The 24,183-nt window shown below is 41.3% G+C and overlaps 1 protein-coding gene across 1 annotated transcript in view; it reads left to right on the top strand.

Moving 5' to 3' along the window:
* The first annotated feature begins 439 nt into the window (after positions 1-439).
* Positions 440-24,183, top strand: part of PPEF1 (protein phosphatase with EF-hand domain 1) — a 31,526-nt gene continuing 7,782 nt past the window's right edge. Inside the window, exons 1-9 of the mRNA XM_075175352.1 lie at positions 440-619; positions 5,260-5,387; positions 6,221-6,272; positions 12,080-12,249; positions 13,984-14,098; positions 16,191-16,237; positions 19,915-20,081; positions 21,616-21,652; positions 22,116-22,265. Coding sequence (XP_075031453.1) covers positions 577-619; positions 5,260-5,387; positions 6,221-6,272; positions 12,080-12,249; positions 13,984-14,098; positions 16,191-16,237; positions 19,915-20,081; positions 21,616-21,652; positions 22,116-22,265 — 909 coding nt within the window. The 5' untranslated portion in view covers positions 440-576. The remainder of the gene's footprint in view (positions 620-5,259; positions 5,388-6,220; positions 6,273-12,079; positions 12,250-13,983; positions 14,099-16,190; positions 16,238-19,914; positions 20,082-21,615; positions 21,653-22,115; positions 22,266-24,183) is intronic.

Below are 24,183 nucleotides of genomic sequence, written 5' to 3'. Positions count from 1 at the left end.
TGTTAGGAAGGCTGAGGTTTGGGTTTTTTTTAGCAGTAGTATCAGATGTAATTTAAAGTTCTTAAAATTCTGCAGTTACAATTTTTAAATCACAGGAATAAAGAGTAATATGCCTCTGTAGTCCTTTGTCCCTAGAAGAAAGGCTTTAAATAGCTGTGCTTCAGATTAAGAAATCACTGATGCCCATTAACTTCCAGCTAACATGTAAGGAGTAAATTGTATTAATTACTGAGTTCATTGGTCTAGAATGCAAGCTGATAGTGATCAGATGTGAAAAAGAAACCTAGTATGGTTCATTGGGTCCAGTTTGTGTAGAACATGCTATGCAGTAATTTGTTCTGAGCTGTAGGTGCTTTACATTCTGTGTTGTCAAGCACTTTTTTTTTCCCTCTCCCTGCCTCCCAATCCTCTCCCTCCCTCCCAATCCTCTCCCTGCTAGGAAGAGCCCAGGAGCCCAGAGGGGTGTAATCCTCATCACTGAAGGAAAAACACAGGAAACGTGTATAATGCTAACAGCTGAGAGAAGCATGCTTCGTATCAGCAGCAATTAAAACTGATGGCAGCATCATTGGAACCATGGGGTGCAGCAGTTCTGTAGCTGACAGAAGGTCAGAGAAAGGTGAGTGCTGCCTTTGTCTTCAGGGTCAGTGGTTGTTCTCTCTGTAACACCAGAAGAGGATTGCAAGGTAACGGTTCCCCCAGTCCTGTTGTCAAAATACTTGTTCAGAGAAAATTATTTTCTAATTATCTTCTTTTTAAAAGAGTGCATAGCTTTTAGATGCTGACTGAGGTCAGAAGGCAACTGTAGATCACCTCTAACATCTACAGATTGGGTTGGAGAAGATTCACAGCATCTGGGACAGAAGCTAAATTTCAGATGTGTCTGTGCTCGCTCTGTCACTGGCAAAGCACATGGGGTAAGGTATTGAGGGGGACCTTTTATGGCCTTTCACAACACAGGATTCCTGGGCAAACTGCCCCCATTTCCCTGCTGCTGAGTGACCCCGATTATGAAACAAGTGTAATAAAGCAGAGCTATTACAATGACTCTTAGAATCAATTTTCTGCCATACCAAGTGCCTGGCCTGAAATTCTCCCTGACAGTCAGTTGGAAGTCTCCACAGTACATTCAATTAAAAAACTAATGTATCATCCCCCCGCTTTTCATCATACCACACCCTGGTATGAACACATCAGGCTTTGCACAGGCAGGTGGCTTCCAGGATTGGCTTAGACCTTTCTTCAGACCATTTGTGTTCTCTTTCAAGGTTTGTCATTAAAGAACAATTTACAGGTCTGCCGAGAGCCATGTTATGTGGCACTGTGCATAGTCTTAGGAGATTATTATGCTGCACAGCCACGGTTGAAAAGGAAGGCTCTTTTTGGCTACTAAGCCAGGACACAAGTCACAAGAAAATAGTGACTAAGAAGCAGGAGCACTTAGTTATGGCTTCAGGGATCCAAGATGGCTGGTCTAAGGGTAGCCCTCAGCTTTGTGTACACTACTTGGCAGTCACAGCAGCATCAGTGCTGTATCACAGCAGTGGAAGTAGAATGGAAACATCTGGAGTCCCAGACCTACCTGTAACTGAGAAGCGGTCCTTCCTCTTTGGGTTTGCATGCTACGCGTATATGTGCCTTGCAAGGCCTTGGAGATTAGTTAGTTGGGAATATTTCTGAGGGTGCAAAAGGCTGGAGCGGGCATGAGGAGCTGTACTCTTTCTCAGTCTGCAACCATCAATATACATTGGTGTGGACCCAGGCTTTGCTACCCCAAAGCTGGTTATAATTTTGTGTGCTTGTTTGACAATGTTTTGTCCTCTCCTGTTGCTGGATGGTATTCTTTCTGCACTTCAGCAGTAGTCAAATGATGCTGAACTGTCATTCTATCTGCAGCCTGAGGCTGTATATCCCTCTAATGCCATAATAACTTGAATTTAACAGGTACTTGCTGGTGTAGAGACCTTCTGCAACTGATAACAATTTCTTTTACAGATGCAGTTTAGCCTAGTGTGAAAATCACTTTCTGATTCAGTCCTGAGAATAACAGCGCTGTAATAAGTACAATTGAAAAAAAATGACAGGAAATATTCTGCCAGATTTACAACATTAACCATAGTGGTCAATATATATCTGCCTTATGTGATACCAGTGGAATTGTGCCATGTTAAGTGCTCAGGACCATTAAGCAACCCATGGGAAGTTTAATGGTTCTGATGCTGGAAATGAGTTTCTGTGCTGGTGGCTGTGCTTTGCCACTTAGGTACTCCTCTAAACAGAAACGTTGATGACAGCCTTGCTGTGATGTGTCAGGCTTTCAGGTCTGTGGTGGTCGGGAATTCCAGAAAGGACAGAAAATAAGAGAGATCTCAGAGTGTATGTATGGTACGAAGGATGCTCTTATTCATATAAGGATTACATTTCCTTCAGGCAGGAGGATTTTTCTAGGACAGATGCAATATTTGTAGGATGTGAGTCTTTACTGATTTTGGCCTTGTCTGGACTAGAAAACTTTACCACTTTAAATATACTGTATACTTATTAATGGTAAAATAAGCAAACAACGTGCTATTATGGCACCTGTAAGCGTTTTTATAAAAAAGCTTCCATAATGTTATACATTTATTGATAGACTCACTTTTCCATGGAGGTTTTTCTTTACCTGCATAACTGTCAGTTTAAGAAAAAAATCATTCTTACTCAGGGGGCGCCACTTATCCTTGTCTCAAAATCCCTGGTATTTGTGATCAGCTGAAATAATTGACTAGGGTAAACTGTTGTCCCTCTAGTACAGAGCTTTTCTTTGCTGCTTTGCAGGGGGAAAAAAAGCATTAGTATGGATTGTTGGTTGTTATTTCTTGTTTTGTTTTGTTTTTCAGTATCAACTCTTCATTTTGGCAACTGTCATAAAATACAAGCATATTTGTGTTAAGACATTAGTGTTGGTTTTAGTTTCCTCTTTTTTATTTTTCATGAATTTGCAGTACTGTATAGTGGTGATTGTGTCAAACTTTGGAATTCAGGAGAACATCCTAGTTTTGATTCTGTGCTCCCCCTGATTGTCTGTTCATCTGCTCAGAAATGAGCTCTAGTTCTTGGGAGCATCAGGAGAGAAGATCAGCATATTCCTTTGGTCCTTGTACCTTCGATAGAGTTGCCCTGCAGCTGCTTTGACTTGTTCTCCCAAGATGAGAAGCATAAAGAGTTTTTTTCTGTGTCCTATGCTGAGCTATTCAGGGTTGACTTCCTTAGGAAACTCCTTGAAGTGAGGTGTTAGCTGCAGGGCTGGAGGCAAAGGCTTGACATTTCTTGCCCTGTCTACTTATTTACTGGTATCCTGTTGAGAGTACAGGGAAAAAGAGATAGGGAAAAAGAGGTAAGGAACTAGTCAAGAAAGAATTATGCTCAACTTTAAGTGAGTAAATCTGCACCTCTTGAGAGCAGCCTCCTCCCTTACTCTATTTTTTGTTGCCAGGCAAGAATATGGTGGTGGCAATGTGGTTGCATTGGGACAGGTGCAGAATCCAATACCCCTGCTCTCTGTCTTCCTCTCGCTGTTACGCAGTGATGCATGTAACGCCTCTTGATCACCCCTGTTAGTGCTCTGTAGGGCTAAGCATGTTAATACAGAGTCCCTTCTGACCATAATTTGAGCAAATAACTAGATTTGAATTTGCCATATTTCAGCTGCCAGATCTTCAAGGCAGTAGCTGCATTTTGTTCCGATTTTGTATAGTAAATGGTGTCTTCCTCTGGATGATAAATCCATACTTACATATGCCCTAAGTATATGAAACATGCATTTATTCCTCTCTAGCTGATCTTAAAAAAACAGTTAATGAGTGACCGAGGAATGCTTTTCTCAAAGTTAGTTGATCTTTCTGGATAAGCATCCTTAAAGCACTACAGAGTCACACCTCTGTGAAACAGCAGAAGTTACTGCTGAGCTCATCTGTTCCTCCTCTCCCAAGCTCATGGTTATTTCAGACTGAGCACAGCCCCTCCAGCCTTCTGCTTTCTCTCCTCCCACCAGGTCTATCGGAGCTGCAGTGATCATCTGTGATGCTGAGGGCATGCCTGCCCGCCTTTCCTCCTGTCTTCCTGCTGGCAGTGCTACTGCCACCCACGTTTCATGCCCCGGCTCCTGAGAGCTGCTGCCCTTTGGGTACCAGGAGTAGGGGGGGATTGGCAGCATGGTGGGGAGGGATCAGGTGGGCATCAGCTGCTGGAGCTCCTGTCCTCCTGCACAGGTCTTGCTGGTGGGCGCTGTTCACGCAGCACTAACTGCTTGACATAGGTGTGGGGAGCTCTCCCCACAGGGCAACACCCACCCCAGGACCTCTTTGTGCCACCAGATGTTGTTCTGCTTGATAAACTTTTATCTGAGCAGCTAAGGGAATGTGATCTGTTTGTGGCGTGACTGGGGCCTGTAGGCAGCAGGCCCTTCACCCTACGCTGCAGTCTTGGCAACTGTCCTTCAGTGAAGTTTCCAGCGATTTTCCAGACTGGGACAACAGTAAACACAACTTCTTAAAGTGCTACGTGGGATGTGTATTCTGCACATAGTCCAAAATAGTCTTCTGACATGTCCCATTGAATTCTTGGGGTGAGTGTTCCTTTGTTCACCAAGCTAGCCAAAGATATAGCTGTGTGCCTTTTGGCATGTCTATTTCAGCAACTATTGAAGCATCTATTCTGCCCTTCAATACCACTTGTTAACATTTTACCCTAAGGTTTGAATTTTGCTGGCTTGCTGATACAGCTGTGCAGGCAAAAACTTTCTGTTAAAAGAGACTTACGAACTCTGTCATTACACGATGCTCATGCTACAGCTTGCAGTCTGAAGCCTTCTACTGCAGCTTGGTAAAGAAACACATCTTGTTGGTAGGCCAAACTGCTCTTCTTCCTTTCCTTACCTTCCCAAAACCCACATACTTCCCATCAGCTGAACGTGGCTGACTTCTTACATGGGTACTGTCTTCAGGACAATGAAATGGGGAAGGTTTCTAACAATATAGGCCTGAGCAAGTCAGCTAGTTTGGGATCTGTCCCCAAAGACAGAAACAGTAAATGCATCATGTACTCATTATCAGAAAACACTTTTTAAGTTTCAGTCTTACAGACCTTCATCTTAATGTCGACTGTGCACAATGGACTGAATTTGTCATCTGTCTGCAAAATTCTGCCAAGGTAGCATGTGTGTTTTCATTGTAGATTACACTGCACCCATGTGTGCTCCATTGCTTTCTGTTTTGACAGTCATTAGAGCTGCTATCCTCATCCAGAATTGGTACCGCTTTACAATGGCCCGGCTAGAGATGAGGCGCCGCTATTCTCTGAGTATCTTTCAGTCAATCGAATATGCTGATGAGCAAGATCAACTACAGGTTTGTAATCTTCAATTCTTCCTGTACAAGCAGTTATGTTATTCCCAGAGGACTGAAGTTGCATGAACAAAATCGTTATGTGGTTATTTCTACCTACAAAGCTGTGTCCTGTATAATAAAACCGCTTCCCTGCCTCACACATGAACTAATTAAGTTGTGTATATATGTGTGTGTGTGTGTGTATGTATATATATGTATGTATATATATATATATAAAAAACTACGTAAGCAGCAGGACACCGTTCTGCCTGTACAACCGTATCTAGGTTAGAGGTTCCTGTAGAACAGCTGTTAGCCAGGGATTGCAGGTCATCCCACTATGGGTGATCTTAACCGTGTCTGTGAGGCAAGATATGTGCAACAGAGATCCCAATGTCTCAGCACATCAGCCCAGGCTTCCTTTAGGGTCAATACAGGGAATTAGGAACTTCTAGGGCTTTGTGTTCATCCTAGCACCAGTGTTTAAAGTCAGTTTGGTGCATTGTAGCACTTTCTTTCTATTGACTACAAAGGAAGTCTAGGCAAATAGTGTGCATGATGGGCAAGATGAATTACACCCAAAAATGTCAGCAGCATTGATACAGCGGTGGAACTTTGTATGTATCATAGCATAATGCTAATTCATAGCAAAGAAGGAAAGGAATAAGCCATTTGTGTAGTAGGACACAAGTTGTGTCATTATTGTAGGCTGATTCTATGGGAACATACAGTAGTGTCTTATATCCCCCTAAATGGGAAATTGCTAGTAATGGAGTAAGGAAAGAGAATGTTAATGCTTGTTGAATGCCCTAAACTGATCAGTGTGTGTTTGTTCTTTTCTTTTCTGTACTCAGCTATCCAACTTTTTTACATTCATGCTGGATCACTGTACTCATCCTGATTCAGGTAAGAATAAAAATCAAAGTCATATGGAGATTCTGTTTGAAAAATCTGATGTGAGGAAAGTTAATTTTCAATGTGATGTTTACAGCCTATGGCACGTGCTGGGGCTGAGGTTTGGTTTCCCAAATACTGTAGTATGAATTTGATCCTGTAAGTGTTGACTCTGCTCTATATCTACTCAGTGAGTCAAGGTGTGAGACTGGACAGATACCTGTTGTCCTTACGAGAATACTCAGAGGTGCTCAGAGTGCTTTCTTATATGTTACTGTCCTCATGGTATTCTTACTGACTCCAATTTTCACAGCTTTCTATGCATGTTTTCTTAAACTATGAGATGTGATTATCCAGAAAGAATGTGTCTGGTTGGTTTAGGGCAGGTGTAATCAAAGAGGTTGCCTTCAAAGAGGATGCTCTTCTCTTTCTTTTTTTTTTTTTCCTCCCTGAAGCAGTTCTGGACCACTTTTTAGTTTAATTCGTTCTAGATTTCGCTGCAAAACATGTATCAGTATGTGAATGATTAAAAATGAAATAAATTTAAACTGCTGGAGATAAATCTTTAGAAACGATCTCTATTAAAGCTCAGTTATTCAAAGAATAACCTTTAATTTTTGAAGTATTTTGGGATCCTTGGACAAGGATTGAGGTCAAGCTCAACAGAAGGACAGACTGAAAGTGACTTCCTAAGTCCAGAAAACAAACATGACTTCCCTGAACAAATTGAGAATAGATCTAATCCCAGCAGAATTAAAAAGGAGGCTGTCCCCTTCTTATTGAATTACAAGAGAATGTCCTTTCTCTTTCATCTGGTCCAGCCACAGGTTATTCCAATTAAAATTTGCACAAGACACTTTGATAGCAGGGTAAAACGACCATCAAAACCATAAGTGGTTCAGTGTTTTAATGGCAACCATTAGAAATGGCATTTTTTCTTTCTTAAATACTTTAGAGTGCCTAATGCTCTCTGTGCTCTGCACAAAAAGAAATTATGTTTGAGCCTTGCTCCAAAGGCAAGGCAGATGATACAATAGTCCTTCCTTTGATTTTTTCCATTACCACTGTATTCTGCAAAAAAATCTGCTTTAGTCATTTAACTTCCTGGGAAGGAATTGGCAAGCTCAAAGAAAATCAGACACTGCTCACTTCACCTGCTTCCACATGCTGATAGCGCACCTCAGTTCAGCTTTTCTACCTGAGTGGGAAAGAAAATCGTAGCACTAGGACTGAGACGTGGAAAAATAGTGGTAATCACTATTTTCATTGTAAGGTTAAAAGGGAATTTTACAGTTGCTCATTGTAGATATGATTTATCCACCTTTATTAACTATTGTCTATTGACAGAAGGAACAAAGGTCAGTGAGGTGCCTCAGGTGAGTTGCTAGGGCTCAGGACGTGGCTGGGTACAGAGCACACTGCTACATGCATGGGCTGTTTGTGGGCAGGTGGAGATCCAAGCCCCACCTGTGCACAGGGAGGGTCGGAGGGTACTGTGGGCTGCCCCTTGTCACCACTGCATGGGTGACCTGTTTCTTGGTCTTGCAGATATTGGGAGTTGTGAGCGTGGTTAAGGCTGAAACACATGAGCAGGTGCTGTGGCATAACTGTGATGCACTTCCAGTGGTGGGTACGATGACTTCTGTGTAATACAGAATGGGGAAATTAGTAGTGAGACAGTTCTCAAGCGCCTGCCGCGGCTGGGGTAGATGGCTTGGTGGGGGAGCCGTTACACCATCAGCCTTAGAGGGCCATACTGCTGCATGGTTTATGGTAAAGCTCCCCTTTGTCTTGCTTGCTTAAAACTTTCATCTGTTAGGATTGAAGCTGTTAAGGCTTGATAACTGCTCCAAAGGCATTATTTTTGTTTTGGTTTGTTATTTCCCCCTTTCTAACACCCTGTGTTATAGATTCGAGAACCCAAAAAGAAACAGAAAGATTCTGTAAGGTACATGTTTGACAGAGAGATGGCCCAGGCCACCTATGCAAAGGAGCTGACTTAGGGGTTTTTTTTGAGAATTTGCATATCAAATTTGTGGTTTGTGGTTATGTTTGTCCAACTGCTGGCTGCGTGCATTCTTTACTTCAAGCTCTCAATTGCTTGCCCCTCTAAGTGACCTTTGCAGCACTCATACTAGCCCCGCTGATTCAAGCAAAATCAGTGCCGAATAAAGTGATTCTTAAAGAAACTGCTTCCAATTCTGCTGAATCACGGTTTTAAGATGTGAGCCATGGTGAGTGTAAACATAACAAGCAGAGAGGCTTCAAATTGGCTTTGCTATTCCCAAGCATTTTCTAAACCCCACAATTCTCTGTTTTTTTTTTCATCAGTGTGTGCTCACTTAAATTAAAGTGATAGCATACGGTTCAAAAGCCCTCTCCAAGAAGACAGTATATGATATTCTTACCAGAGAATAGGTTGCTTGTTGTTCTCAGTATGTGATGAGAAAGCTACCTGAAGATTTTGTGATCTTACATTATAAACCACTCAGTCTCCACTATTCATCTTGTCACTTTCCTCTTTTTAATCTGCTTTTTCAGAATATGTTTTTCAAAGAAAGAAGGCAGCCACCATCTCATTAACACAGTAGTGCTTTTGATGTGATTGTTTATCTGTTGTACCCTGAAGCTTTTTTCATCCTCTCATCCTGTTTAAGATGTCAGTGCAGTTTAAGTTGTGTGTCTTGTTCTGCTTCTGATTAAAGGCTATTTTCCAAGGGTTTGTGGGAAGTAAGAATTAAAAACTTTTCCACCTTACACTATTCTCCCTCCCTCCCCCAAAAAAATCTTCATACCTACTCAGCCTTTCAGTTGAAAAATCTCTGGTCAGAGAAAGCTGGAAACTGCTTTTCCAGCAAAAGGTGACCCATTTAATCACTCTTTTATGGGCATATTGAGGGTGAGAAGGCTGCAGGCATGTCCTGGGCAAAGTGGTGGGACTGAGTGTCCAAGTCACCCCTGGCTGTGCCTCTCAAGGTCACCAGGGCAGGAGCCACACCTCCTGGAGTCTTCCTTCAAAAGGGAACAAAAAAAAGTGCTGTTTTCTGCAGTTTCACTGCCCATGATGTCTCCCTTACAGCATTAACATCCTTCCAAGGCATTTTGCATAGAGTGATTCTTGCAGTGGCAAATAAGTCACAGCTGCTTGCAGCTTACAGCGCCAGGAATGGAGTGAAGGAATAAATGTTTGGAGTGTTATAGAAATCTTCATCCTCTTAGTAGGCTCAAGGTGCATCTGGTTTTGACCTGGTGGCTGGGGATCAGTATCTGGCAGATGTAAGAGCACTCCTCAGGAGTCAGAGGTGCTCTCAGGTACCCCAGTGGTTAGTCTGAAGGCACACGGATGGTGGCAGACCAGAGAGCTTATTTCAGAGCTGCAGAAGTAGCTGATTCCCTGTTACCCCAATAGTGAATACATCCTTGGCAGTGATGTCTTTGACTTGCCTTGAACAACTCCCATGGCGAGGTGGTCTTGTCAGGAGAACCAGGCTTTCTGTGGCCAAACTGACTCCATGTAGCTCTGGGCTTTTGTGTTTTACATGGAATATGGCTATTGTCCTGTTAGGGTAGTTATATGGGGTCTGCTAATAGCGAAGGCTCAACTCACTGAGCTTGGGCTAGACCTCTGGTGTCAGAGTACAAAGCAGGTCATTCCCTGAGCTCTCTGTAGTTGATGGAGAGATGCAGATACTGGCAGAGGGTATTTCATTCTGTCTTAAGATGGGTGCCTGAACTAGGCACGTCGAGAGTTTTCATTCCTGTCTTTCAATATCGACTGAAAGAGCCTTGACAGCTTTGACTAAAAGATGACTGAAATGAGAAGGGTGCTGAATACTTCAGAATGAGTCCTGCATGGGGCTTGTGGTGAGCTGGGGTACTCGTTGGCCAGCACACTAATCCCCAAGGCTGCATTAGGGCATCCATTACTGAGTCCTCTGACAGCTGAAAGACTGCCTGAGGAGACGTAAGCACACTCTAAGGCTAATGATCATGACTGGCTTTTGACGACCCATCCAGAAGTGGAAGATGGGGTGTACTTTGCAGAGATACGCCCTACAGGGAAGGAGATTGGGTTTCTCAGCCTGGGCATATGCCAAAAAGGAAGCAAGGCTGTGAGGAAGGCAGGTTCACGTTCAGAGGTAAAGGGAAGGGTAGCCTACTGCATGCAGGAAGGGTGGGCTGGAGTAGGAGCAGGCATGGCAGGTGTCTGCCTGGCTTGAAATGCAGGACCGCTGACTCTGACAGAGTCATGTCAGGTGAGGAGAGCCTCTGGCCAGAACAGGCAAGCAATGAGGAATTTGGGTGGTCTGAGGAACTGGCTCCATGGTCTGCAGCCACCCACTTCCTGAGAGGTAGGGCACAGAGGGAGATGCCGTCCAGAGACCTGCTGCTAGAGCTGGGACGAGACTTGGTCAGATGTGCTTGGCTGATCAGTATGTGGGAACCAGCAGTTTCAGGCCATGGGTGACATTCTGGCGTCCAGCCAGACAAAGCTGTAACTGTGGTGGAAGACTGCAAATCAGACTGTACTTGGTGGAAACAGTGAACCCTGAGCACCTTGCTGTTACTTGATACCTTAATCCATTTACATGGCTGTACATTGAATGTGCTAATCAGCTCACAGCAGAAGAGCTGATAAAAAAAAGGGTTTTTTTTTAAATTCAGAGCTGATAAAAAGTGTATTTTTATCTATTTATTTCTTTAATATGGATTTTATCCAGTTACAAGACAAGCTGGCCGTTATGAATCTCATAATTTACGAGGCCACATGCCGGTTTTGGCTGCTGTGAGTTTTGAGTCACAGCCACAGCTATTCCTCCAGCAATAAATAATACATTTTTATTTCCAGTTGCATCTAATCAAGGTTACAGAAAACATACCTGTAGCCCAGCAAAAAGTGTTTGCAACAATCATCTCACAAGAGCAACTCTGCAACAGCAGCTGCCAGAACACTATCCTCTAGGGTCTGGTTCTCTCTTTTAGTATAATATATGATAAAGACAATCTGCAAGAAGAAAACACTGAAATCTACTGTTCACTCCATTACATTTCAAGGGTATGTCAAGAAAATACTGGATTGAAGCAATTAGCAATGTTTCTGCTTTCTCCATGTTCCAGGAAAATTAGAAGCTATGCTCTACTTTTACCACTATTTTTTACTTTATTTCATCCAGTGGTTTTATGGCAGCCAACCAAAAGCTGGCATTGTCTCCTAGTTGTATCAGAAAGGAGTGCTTTGCAATCCACTGTGAATAAATAGGATTTTGTTGATGACTTATTAAATAATCACTGACCTGCTGGCATTTAGCCTAAAAATTTTATGGGGAAAATAAAAGCAATAAAAGTGAATCTTTAAAACCTGTATTAAAAGTGTAATATTGAACTTAAAACAGATGATGGTCATTGAATGATCAGCCATGACTTTTGAATCTCCTGGCTTTGTGAGAGAAGGAGAAGAAAGTCTGTAGCAGGTTGTTTCTCATTACCTATGAGAGCAGATTGCTCCACAACTTCAGTGCAAAATGTTTTGCATCCTGACCACAGCTACTGGCTGTTGGGTCAGAGTTTTTGCTTGTTTTTTTGTTTGATTGGGTTTTGCTTGGTTTTTGGGTTTGTTTGTTTCTTTGTTTGTTTTTAGTATTGTGAAACAATCTGGGGAGACCTGGAGCTCTTCCACTATACAAGGCAGGAGTTAGCCACTGTAATACTGCAGCAAGTAAAGCATCAGTTATATTCAACCTGTTCTGGTCACACTGTTACGGCCCCATGGGGGACTGGTAGAGTTTCTATGTTGTTGTTTTTCTTTCCTCTTGTTCCAGTTTCTCACATTTTCACCAGCCCTAGTGTTTCTCAGGTGGATGAGGGCTTATGTTTAACAGAATTTGAAAGGAAGATTGATGTTCCAGACTCCTATTATGGACCACGACTCTCATTCCCACTTACTGTTGAAGATGCCAGTGCTCTTCTTCATGCTTTCAGGAATGAACAGGTAAGTTGCAACTAGTTTGATTTCTTTTTACTTATTTCACATCTCTGTCAAGTTGTAGCTCCACAATCAGTTGAATCCAATGTAAGGCTAAACTGGTGCCCAAGGAGATACTTCTCCCTTCCTTTCCATCCCGTTACCATTTCCTGCTAGCCCCATGTGATCGTACAGGTACATGCTGAGTTGTCTTGGGAAACCGATCTGGATGGAAGCTAACACACCAAAATCAAAAGCAGTTAGTTCTCAGCCAGACTAGTTCCCAGATTTGATTCACTACTTGGCTGCATGACCACCAGAAACAGCACTGGTGAGGGGGCAGGGACTAGTGGGGACCTCCTCTTCTAGCATTGAGATTACAGTGATCATGAACCGGGAACCCTTAGCAGCTCCAAGGCAGGGGTTATCAGTGAGGGTGCGGGACTGGGGAAGGTGTCCTAAGCTAACCTAGAAACTAGTTATCATCTTTTTCTGGGTTAAAAGTGCTCCTTGTATGGTCCTCTTTTTTTTTTTTTTCTTCCCCCACCCCATTCTTTTTAGAGGAATTGAGATGCAAGGGTTAATCACCTCGTTCCTGTGTGCAAGACTCCACCATAATGGACGAGTGAATATGAAGCATCGCTAATGTAGTGGAACAGGGTGATAGCACAAATCTCAGGAGCTTACTATCTTGGCTGCCAAGGCACTGAAAAGGCCGTTGCTGATTCTCTGTCTTCATGAGCAAGCCCCTTTGCTGCCCTCTTACAAGATGAGGGTGGGGCATGGAGGCATTACGTGGCACAGCTTTGTTTGAACTTGTGGTCATTTGTGCTTAACAATATACTGTATGTAAAGGATAAGGGTCTATCTTGCTTTTTAATTTACTAAATAAAGGTGGGGTTTTTTTTCTGTAATTTTCTGCGGAGGCTGATCTTAAAAGTAGCAAAATGTAAAGCACATGATTAATGAGCCCACCCAGACTTCACCTTACTGTCAGCTCGCTCTTCTCTTACTATGGTTGGCATTTTATAAAGGAAGTGATTATATTTAATTGGCCTTTTTTGTTTGCTTTAAAAACACGAATCTTGAAAAGTCAGTCTGTAGCTCATCTGTCTCCTCTACCAAACTTCCTCAGAGCTGTGTTTGAATTAAAAGCTTTAAAAATCACTGACTGACAAAGTTATCGTAAAAAACATTAGCAGAGAAGACCAGAAGCTTCAATGTTGCATTCTCATAACATCTTCACAGCGAACAGGAAGATAATTCTTAACAAGGCATCGCTTGCTGGAGTTTCCCCCTCATTATTTGTGCAATTTGCTGAAATATCATTTATCGCTTTCAGGGGTTTTTTGGTTGGTTTGTGTTTTTTTTTTTTTTTTAATCACAACTAGAACTACATCCTTTCCCCTCCCCCCCCCCCAGTTACTTTGAACAAATGACCTTATGCAATGATTCCAAGTGCTGTATTACTCAGTCTCTTATTCTTTCTGTAGATGGGAAGAGTAGAAACAGTGTACTAGAAATAAAATAGGAAAATATGTAAAGCAAGTTTATTAAGGGCTCTATATCCATTCACCGGGAAGCAAGTGCAAAGCTATGAACACTCGTAATTCCCAGCACTAAACCATGCAGCCTGTAATCATGTCTGGAGGTCTGTAGTATAAATAATCTTGGCAATACGTGTCTGATATTAATAAAGCAGACAGATACACTGCTACTTCTAATAAGTCTCCCTTTTCTCCCTGCATTTTTTTCTCACAGCTGCTTCATGCCCGCTATGTACTGCAGCTACTATGTGAAACTAGGAAGGTTCTCAAAGAGATGCCAAATATCACCCATCTTTCAACTTCCTACTCCAGGGAGATAACTGTCTGTGGTAAGGTGCCAGAGAAGATAACTGGGCTACGGGTTGATATTCTAAGTGGTTAGAGAAGGATACAGACATTTCCAAGTGTTGCCATTACAAGAAAGTTCTTGATGCTTTTTTTTTTCTCCTTTTTTTTTTACCCACAAATGCATAAATTGGAACAAACCAAAAAAAAATAAGGTTCCTGAGTCACACTAAGTATATTTTAAGAAAGTCCCTCACCTCCTCTTTCCTTTTCTCATTAAACATTTCTGAATAAGTCAGTATTAATTCAGCTAACACTGCAGCATAGCTTAAATATTCCTGCACTTCCATCTCTAAAACACCACCAAGGGTTTTGATCACAGGCTGCAAATCTCACTGCTTTCTCCTCTTACTGAGAAAAAGACTTTACCATCATAATTTACTCAGTAATGATTTTAATGAGGGCTTAATAGGGGTGGCAAACAAGACCTTTCATTGACAGCATGACTATCTAGAATAAATTGAAATTATAATAAACCCTCATTTCTAAAGAGACCCAAGAAGACGGATCAGTCTTTATACAACCAACAAATTAGTCTCACAGAATGATGTGATGTCTCACAAGGTAAAGAACTAAGAGCTCGTTGCCCGTCTATTTTGTTATGCTTTTGTAAATTTTGGATAAAGGGATGCAGTATCCTGACTTGCCACAAAACGAAGTAGCTGCAAAACAGAACAGTAATGGTGACATTAACTCTTGACAGCTAGCGGTGCTGTGTGTAATGGTAAAGTGGTATAAGGAAGGGTACTATGACATATGCAAAACAAATAAAGTTTTTTAAAATGTGGTTATGCACCTACTTTGATTGCCGGGAAAGAGTTTGTTTAAATGAGGTTTTATATAACCAATAATTTGTTAACCAAACCAACAAAACCTCTCTCCAAACCAAGGAAACATGGGTTCATACTTGTTCACTACACAGCATGTTCTTACTAAGCAAAACATGCATCCTCATGTTTGTATTGCATTTGCACTATCTAAGCAGCAGCTGAAGGAGTCCCCTTCCTGCCATTGAAACTAATAGCTTTTGTAACCAGAAAGATCCTCTGCAGAAGATGAAAGACCAATTTTTAGACATAATTAGTCCAAAATGTTGATTTCCTTAAAATAAGGTATCCCTCTCCCCATTTTATTTTAATTTCAAATTAATAATGCAGATTAAATACGCACCTGAAATGTTTGCATCCACATATGTGATGAAAATCTGTCATAGCTTGAAGGGCTCCTTAGAATGACTTCAGCAGGCTCATAATTAATAAGAAGTGGCACAGAAAACATGTAGACAGGATGAAAATGTCACTTCTCTCCTTTCCTACTCATTGCTGGTGAAAGCATATTATCACGCAATAGGTTTTGAAACCGTTCTGTGGCTTTGTGGTGGTGAGTCACAGATGTGAGAAGGTTGGTTCTGTGAGCATGAAATTCAGTCATATGCAGAGGGGAGCTATGCAGCAGTGATCCTTTGTGTTGGGGTGAAATCCCCCTGCCTGTTCCAAAATAAATCTCTTGGAAAGGGCCAAATCTGTCATTCCTGTGGCCTTAACACTGAGGCATACAAGCACGGACAGTTCTTGACACCCTCCATCAAATCCTGCCTGTAGTAATCAAAACCTGGCCCTGAATGTTCAATTCAGACAGATGTTCAATTGTGCTGTATATAATGGGCTACTTAGTAAATTTAAATCTGTTAGTATGCAGAAGTCTATCATATTTCTAAATGTCTTCTAGTGACATTTTCTGTTTTTCAGCTTCATAATATGTTTGTTCATCTTACTCACACTTCTCTGAGTGAACCTTTGGCTGTGTGACTGGTCTGATCTTCAGATCCAGCTGGAAAGAGAAAAACTTTATGCAAGACAATTGTATACTCTTTCAAGTATTTAATTGCCAGATTTTAGAAGCAGCTTCAGCATGTACCTTAAAATGAAGCTAATCCTAATACAAGGCAAATTACTAAGGAAAACATGGGGGAGAACTTGTTAGGACTAACTAATTCCAGTTTTATAATTCCAGTTTTTCCCTCCTCTGTGAGAAAATATAAAAAAAAAAAGAAAATTATGTTTTTGTTTCCTATAGGAGATTTGCATGGAAACCTGGATGATCTTTTGCTGATATTCTATAAGGTAAGTAGGCAGTCTGTGATGTAGCATTTTCTCTTCATGACTTGTTGTTAAGAACATGTACTTATGTCTGATTGATAGATTTATCACTGTTAGAACTGTACATGCAGTGTGCATGCACCACACACACAAATCCTGGAACAATTTGAATTGTGTCCTTGTTGTAGCTTTTCCTTCTCTATATCCTCCTGCTCACTGTGAAGGAGGAAATCCAGGAGATCCTTCTCTTCCTAAATGTTGAACTGGAGCATGAACCAAAACTTAAGAGGGTTCCTTGCAACGTCTCCAAAGTCCTGCTACTGTTTTATATTCCGTAGTGACTAAAGTCTTCTAAAATCAGGAGCTAACTCAGTTCCTGATGTAATACTACACCATGGATAATTTTGGCCCTCCAGGAAAAAATGCAGAAGCTTTCATTTCCATTGATACCTTCAAAGTGGTTTTTATTATTATTTGTTTACAGGAAACGAAAAAGAGTGCTATCTGTTTAAAAGCTTTTTAAGTCTTGGAAGCAATCATGTAGTCTGCACAAAATGGAAATACCTCAGGCACCCTTTACATATCCTTGAACAGCTGCTCACTTTTTACTGTTAAAAAAGCATAGCTCTGTTTTACTGATGTGAAAAAAATTAAGCTCCAGGCTATCTTTTCCACAATTGTATATTTAACTGAAGATGCGGGAAATTTCCTATATTTAGTTTCACATTTATCTTTAGCATGAATCACCACCTTTCATTTAGCAGATACTCTCTTTGATTTGAGCTTTCCGGGGGAAAGGGTTTGTGTCTGATCCTTATACATTCATCTGCACTGAATGGAGACTGAAGTGAGCTAAACCAGGTGTTTAAATGATGTAATTCCCCTCCGCTTCCAACTTTGTTACGCTTTACCTGACTCTTGTTGAATGGAAACTTGGTTGTTTTGCCCAAGTTCATACCTGAAGCCCGTTGAAGTATAATCAGACCTTTTTACAGAGTTCTGCTTTTCTTATTAATCAATCAATTACATTTAGCTGGTCCTTGGCTTGCAGTCTTTCAGCTGTTATTTTAACTAGACAATCTTCCTTTTTGAAACTGGAATAAAAGTGTGATACCGATTGGTTTCATACACAGGACCTGGAATGGGAAAAAGAACTATTTTGAAGACAAATGCTCAGATATATTTACAACTGCACTCAGCCTGAATTTTACTCTTTTGGAGTAAACAGAAGATGATTCTTTTTCCCTAGTCAGCGAACCCAGTCAGCCTATGGGATCCATTTTTTTCTGCTTTCCATAACTCTGTTTCAGTTGGAAGGGATTTCTTCCTCAGAGTTGGTATGCACCACCCGTAACCTTAAACAAGAGGGTGCAATCCTAAACAGTGCCATGAGGAGTGTAGTGATGTCAGGTCTGCGCAGAGCCGTGCAGAGCTGAAGCGGCTGCTGAAGCATTTTGGAGGCCTGCATGCAGACCGGGTCCCTTGAGTGTGGGGCTCTGTCCAGGGAACTTTTATCACAGCATTTTTACAAACTGCCAAAAGCAAACACACAGAAGCTAGCAATCTACAACCTATTGATACAATGCTGGTTGTAATAGTGTGTATAATTCTTAAACCTGGTTTGGGTGAGGCTAAGATAATTACTTCTTTCTCAATAGCCAGTCTGTAGGGTTCATTCAGTCCCTGCATTAATCTCCATTAAGTTACAGCATTTCCTGAAATTCCTTGAAACCCTTGAATTTTAGATTATGTATTGCTAAGTTAGATTGTTAAATGGATGCTATGGATAGAAATAGCCTGAAGCTGTAGAAAATGCAGATGACAAATGGAAGTTAATTAATCACTAACCCAGCAGATACAGTGATGATGCCCAGCAGCAAGTTGCTAATCATTAGAGGGCCTTGTTCGCCTCTTTGACACATCAGGGGCTGCAACAGCTTTTACCTTAGTTTTGCTCAGATTGTTGGTCGAAACCACAGAAAAGGAAATGAAAACTTTGCATGAATGTGGAACAAAACTAAAATGTCACATTGAAGTTGGAAGTCCAAAACAAACTCATTTAAAACTAAGGGTTGTGGATAAGCTTTTCCAAAAGAAAATGATAGAGTCTGGAGAGTGCTTCAGTAGATCTGTCTTTCCATGAGGACTGCAGTTACAGAGTGGCTGTGTGTATACTGACAATCTGCTGGTGATTCACATGCCTATCAGTTTTAAGGCAAAGCTTTTATTAATTCATCTTTCCAGGAGCTGCTGCTGAGTGTCTCCTGTCTGTTCCACTCCTGAAATCCATCCTTTCTTTTTTAAAACCACTACAACCCACTGCATTAGCAGAGTCTCATAAATTGCCACTCTTGCGAGCACAGAGCAGCCACACGCCTCTTCTAAGTGGAGAGAGCTGGGGAGAGGCTATGGCAAAAACCAAGCAAGCTGTATTTACAGCAGTCAGGATTGTGCCGCTGTGGGAATCGAGAAGCCGGGATTCATTACTGCATCCCAACTAACAACGTGGGACACTGATTGGGAGAAAACAGAGATTTCCTAATGGATTCAAATTAAATGTTTAATTGAGTCTCTGGCCAAATCATGCATCCTGCAGTAAACCTGCTAAGGCAGTACACCAGGGAATGCCATAGGAACATAGGAAGTGCTGGACACTGACCTAGTGGCTATATTCAGGAAGTGGGATGTTTTGCAATGCTGCCAAACCTGTTAAGAGTGGCTTCCACAGTTATAATGTGATTTTATAGATGTTCTATTGATAATTCTTATGCATGCCAATAGTGAAAACAGAGGTTTCCTTTTTCTGGCAAGTAAAAATTGAAATAATATTACTAATACTCATGATTGGAAATGATGAAGCTACACATAATTGCTGCTATACTTTCTGTAAGCTGATGGCCCCCATTGACATGTTGATAACTAATCTAATGAAACACAGCATCAGTTCACAATACTAGCTTTCGATAAGTCACCATTCATAATAAAGCATTGCTCTATATCTTCAGAAAAAGTAAAGTAAGAAATACCTGTATGTACAGCCTCTCAGGTTTGTGAGTGTTCAAGTATATCTTTGCCCTGAGCGGGGGCAAAGTGCAATGTGAGTAAAATTCAAGTAGTGCTTTCAGGATTAAAGCAACTGGAATCGAGGTTCTTCAGAGTTCTGTATTAAGATTTGATGTCTTCTGGACTACAGTCTTTCTCAGGAGTTTTGGAAGCATACACTGCAAACTGTAAATATATGAAATCCATTTTCTTACTGTGTAAGGAAACGTAAGAACCTTCAGACGGTGTCAGAAAAACATTTTTCATGGTTTTCTTGTCTTCCATTCAAAATGAACGACTCCTTTCTATTTGTAAGTGCGTAACTTCCTGGCAGCAGTTGCATTAACAGAAAAGTATATTTTATTAGAAGAATAATGTTCCTATTGGTCCCTTTCAATTTAATTTAATAGGTAGAGGAAAGGATTAGAGATGACAACATACGAACAGTCAGAAAGGTCGTCTCGTCTCTGATGGCTCATACAGGTTGTCTCATGGAGATTTTTGTTCTAAGCAGTGGAAATGAAGAAATCCTGCATTTTAGATCTCTGTATTGTGCAGGTTTTTTGCAGATTTTCTAGCAATGTGATCTCATTTGAAATGCTATTTCCTTTATTACAGGAAGCATCTCTAAATGTCATTGATTTTGTTTCCTTCTGCAGAATGGTCTGCCTTCAGAACAAAACCGTTATGTCTTTAACGGTGATTTTGTTGACAGAGGGAAAAATTCTATGGAAATACTTATAATCCTGTTTGCATTTCTTCTTATCTACCCCAATGATTTACACTTGAATAGAGGAAACCACGAAGACTACATCATGAACCTGAGGTAGATTGTAGGGGACAGGGGGAGGGAGTATCTGGCCTTTCACTAGAAATGTTGGAGCTTTTGAATGCTGCTTTAGCCATTGTGACAGTCTAAAACAGAAATAATGTTTTCTTATGTATTCAGGTGTAGCTCTGCATCTCCGAGATGTGTGAGGGGGGCAAAGAACACCCTCATTACACACAGGCACTTGAATGGGAGTCATGTCTTGTCTCTGACCTAATCACAATCCATTGAAGTCAATGGGCTTAGTGCAGCTTCCAGAGTACCAAATTTGGGGAAAGGGGACGGATGGAAGGATTATATTTTAGTTAAAGCATTGGCTTTTTCCATAGCACAGCAAAATGCATGATAGTATGTAATATAGTGGAACCAGTAAACCAGGAGCTGATCTTTCACTTACCTTTAGACTAAGATGTCACTTCCCAAACACAAAGGATGGGTAAATATCCTAGCTTCTACATCGTGGAGGTCCATTAGTTGAGAGGTGGCAGTCTATCCCATTGCAGGAACAGCTGAGACCCTGTTTTCTAATACAGATATTTGTACTCAGCTGTACAGCACTGCCAAGGGAGTGAGTATAGCCAGTGTCTCTGGCTGTAATGAAAGTGTGACTTACAGGCAAAATAATCTTCATAGTTGTGAGAACTCCTCAGTCCAGGTCCCTAACAATTTTCAGCCGCCCCAGTAAGCCTTTCGGTGACTGACTGGTGGGTAACCTGTTGTACCCCTTCTATCATTTGATGCGTGCACACAGAATCTATTGCTCTTTAGCTAAGGCATAAGCCTGGGTGAGAGGCCCAGGTTCAAATCCTATTAATGATCCATGTAAGAGAATCAGTTTCACATGATAAGTCCTTTTTCAGCACTTTTAATTTAAAAAAAAACCCCATAAACCAAGATCAGTTACTTCATCTACAAGATAGGAAAATTCTCACCCAAAATAGTGGAAAATATTGACTAAGTCTGTGATGGTACGGAACGCAAAGATGCATTCTTGTGTATGGCTCTTTGCTGGGCATTTTGGTTAGCAGTGCTGCACATCGGTAAATTTGAAAGTTAGGGTGTTGTGAAGATGCCCCTTGCACCAAGGATATCTTGGTGCTAAAAGAATGAGGTATCAAAATCCGTGTCCCTTGTGGGGGAAAAGACATGATAGATGACACTGTCTAATAAAGTTGAGTAATTTAGAACAAAAACTCTGTGGAGGTTTTGTGGGAATTTTTGCCCATCATCAGTTACGTTCCTCTGAAATTTCTTTCCAGTATCTAAAAGGTAAAACTGCTAAGCTATTTCATTTAGGTGGGAAGAAGGCCACTTAATAATTATTGGTCTGGATTCTGTTCCTGATCTCTTTTACGTACAAGAAATCAGTTTAACTCAATTCTTGAGATAGAGCAGAAGAAAGCACATTTAAACAGAGGTGAGACAGAACGGCAGGAGAAAAAGAGGGATAGAAAACTCCTGGCAAACACTATGAAAAATCATGCAGAAGGGGCATACTGAAAACCAATTCATGATGTTGTTGTATTTTCAGATATGGCTTCACAAAAGAAGTTTCAAAGAAGTACAAGGTAAGATTCCTCCTCCTTCCCCTATATTTTCTTTGTAGTCTTGCACATGTACAAGGAAACCAGTGTAAACAAGGAAACTTCAAACCAGTTTATTTAGGTGTAGTACAGAATGACTTTAGTAATGTAGTTGAAATTATTTTGGACTATCAGTGGAATAACTGACAAAACAATTTTAAGTGTTAGCCTTTTATACTTATAAATCTATGGGATGAAATAAATAACGTCCATAAGGCGACTCAAGAACGCAAAAAGAGGTGCACGTGAAAGAAAAACAAAATTATTACAGAGACAATCAAATTGCCCTAAAGTAAATGTCAGAACATGTTTGTCAGCGTTGCAATTCAGGGTGTCACCTGGACGGAACTGTTCATACAGACTGTGGTAGACACTTCAGCAAAATCTTGAACTTAGAAGCAACAGAATATGCCAGAAATAGGATCTAATATAAAAGTATGTTTTACAGGACCATGGGAAACAGATTTTGTGTCTTCTGCGAGACGTCTTTAGCTGGCTTCCGCTCGCCACTATAATTGATAGCAAAGTTCTTATCCTACACGGAGGGATTTCAGACACCACAGATTTGGATTTCCTGAATGCACTTGAGAGAAATAAGGTAAGAGATCATATTCGTGTGGGTGTAATTTTGTGTTCTTTAAAAAATTTAGCAGTACAAACGCTAACATCAAGTTGTTTGCGTTAGGAGGGGAAATGGCTGCTGTATAAGGCACATAAGGAAAAAAAGAGTGTTGTTTTTCTTCAAAAGCAGTGTTTAGGAAGAAAGGTTTCAGTACATGGTGGGAGCCAATTGTTTGGCTGCTGTAAAATAACATGGGTCTTTTGACTTTAAAATAGCTAAAAACACTTTGAATGCCTCCTTCCTGCCGTGATGACGCATTAGCCAGAAAGTATGAAAAGTACTTAATTCTCAGGCATTTCTAAACACTCTAGAAATCAATCTAGTCACATCTTTTTAGCACTGCCTTTTGCCCTGGGGCTGTGCTTCTGCCATCTGTTGTGTGTGGGAAGTTCTCCACCTGTGAGGCGCTCCCTTGGCAGCAGCTGAGCTTTGCCCATGTGGGAGAGCAGGATCAAACTTCAGGACCTGGCCTTGAGAAAACAGAAACTACTGCTTTTCAGGGATTTAGAAGGCAGAAACACCCATTTTTTTCTGAAATGTTGACCAAACACAGCTCTTTCAAATCAGTGAAAAATGGTGTGGGATTTGGTCTCAACTTGGACAACTAAACGGAGATGTCTGCTTGTGAGCGAGGTGCTTAGATTCCTTATAATCAATGGAGATCCAGGAGATCCAGTGGAGACCTAGGTCTTATCATTGCTCAGACACAGGTCTCCAGTGCTGTTCATGGATGAACCCCGTAGCTGAGGGATGTCCCCTCTGGCCTCTGGCTGTCTCTGGAGAAAGTCTTCTTCGCAGGTCTCCTCCACCAGTCTCCTTTAGGTCTGGATCTTATCTGCGCACATCACGCCAATTCCCAGACATGGTAGAGCATCCCAGATGGCACAGGATACATATGTTTAAGCAACCTTGTGTACCTTGTCATTCGTGTCTGTGGAACCTAGAGCTATTTCTCTCATTCTTATGTTTTCTAATACAGAAATAAAAGCTTTACCGGACAGTCAGGTGTATCTCTGTTTCTTAAAGATGTGAAAAAGGGCGATGAATACTTCTAGTCATCTGAGTCTAGGCTCCGTTTGCTATACCACTGTACACTAAAATTGGGTGCCTCACTACAGATGTAGGTGTCTTAACTGTGACCTGAGTTCTGCCCACGCTTTCACCAAGGCTGGGCTCAGCGTGTTACTGATGCGATATTGGTGAAATGCAGAATTAACAGGTCAAAGTTGCTGCCACAGGAGAGCGTTGCTAATGAGACGTGTGGGCCACAACTCAGGGTGATACCACTCCAGGCCAACTGATGTATTTTAATTGGTACAGCTGGCAACTGACAGGTCTCAAATATGGGCAGTGCGCTAGGGAATAACCCACTTTTTTGCATTTTGTTTTGCATCAGTCCTTTTCTGTTAAAGAGTAGAATTTGGGGGGCAAGGGGGTTTGTTGTTGGGGTTTTTTTTGTTCAAAAAATGAGCTAGTATGAGAAAATTTCAAATGAAAAGAAAAGATATTCCCTGGAGAAGAGTCTGTATTAATGGGCATTCATGGAGCCATAGCACACAGCTCCAAAAAAGCAAATGCCCATGCATATTGGAGGAGGTTGATTTAACAATAAAAAGGCCTGATGTAATACTTCATCAATTTCACGGTTATCCTCGTGATATTCCATTGATTTCAGCCAAATTAACCTAGCAGCATGCTATTGTATCAGAGCAGTAGTGAATGCCGTTTCAAATATACAGGATACATGTATATTTTCAGTTTCCAGTGAAGCTGGGCACTTAAGTGTCTGCCCTGAGCCCAGACCCTACTTGCTGTATAGTGAGACCTTGTGATTGACTGTGGCTTGGAACGAGTCTGTGTGTCTTGATAAGAATATGAGAGCAGCTCTGAAGAG

The sequence above is a fragment of the Calonectris borealis genome, chromosome 1 (assembly GCF_964195595.1).
Source record: "Calonectris borealis chromosome 1, bCalBor7.hap1.2, whole genome shotgun sequence".
In the NCBI taxonomy this organism is placed as follows: Eukaryota; Metazoa; Chordata; class Aves; order Procellariiformes; family Procellariidae; genus Calonectris; species Calonectris borealis.
This window is presented reverse-complemented; position numbering and strand designations above follow the sequence as displayed.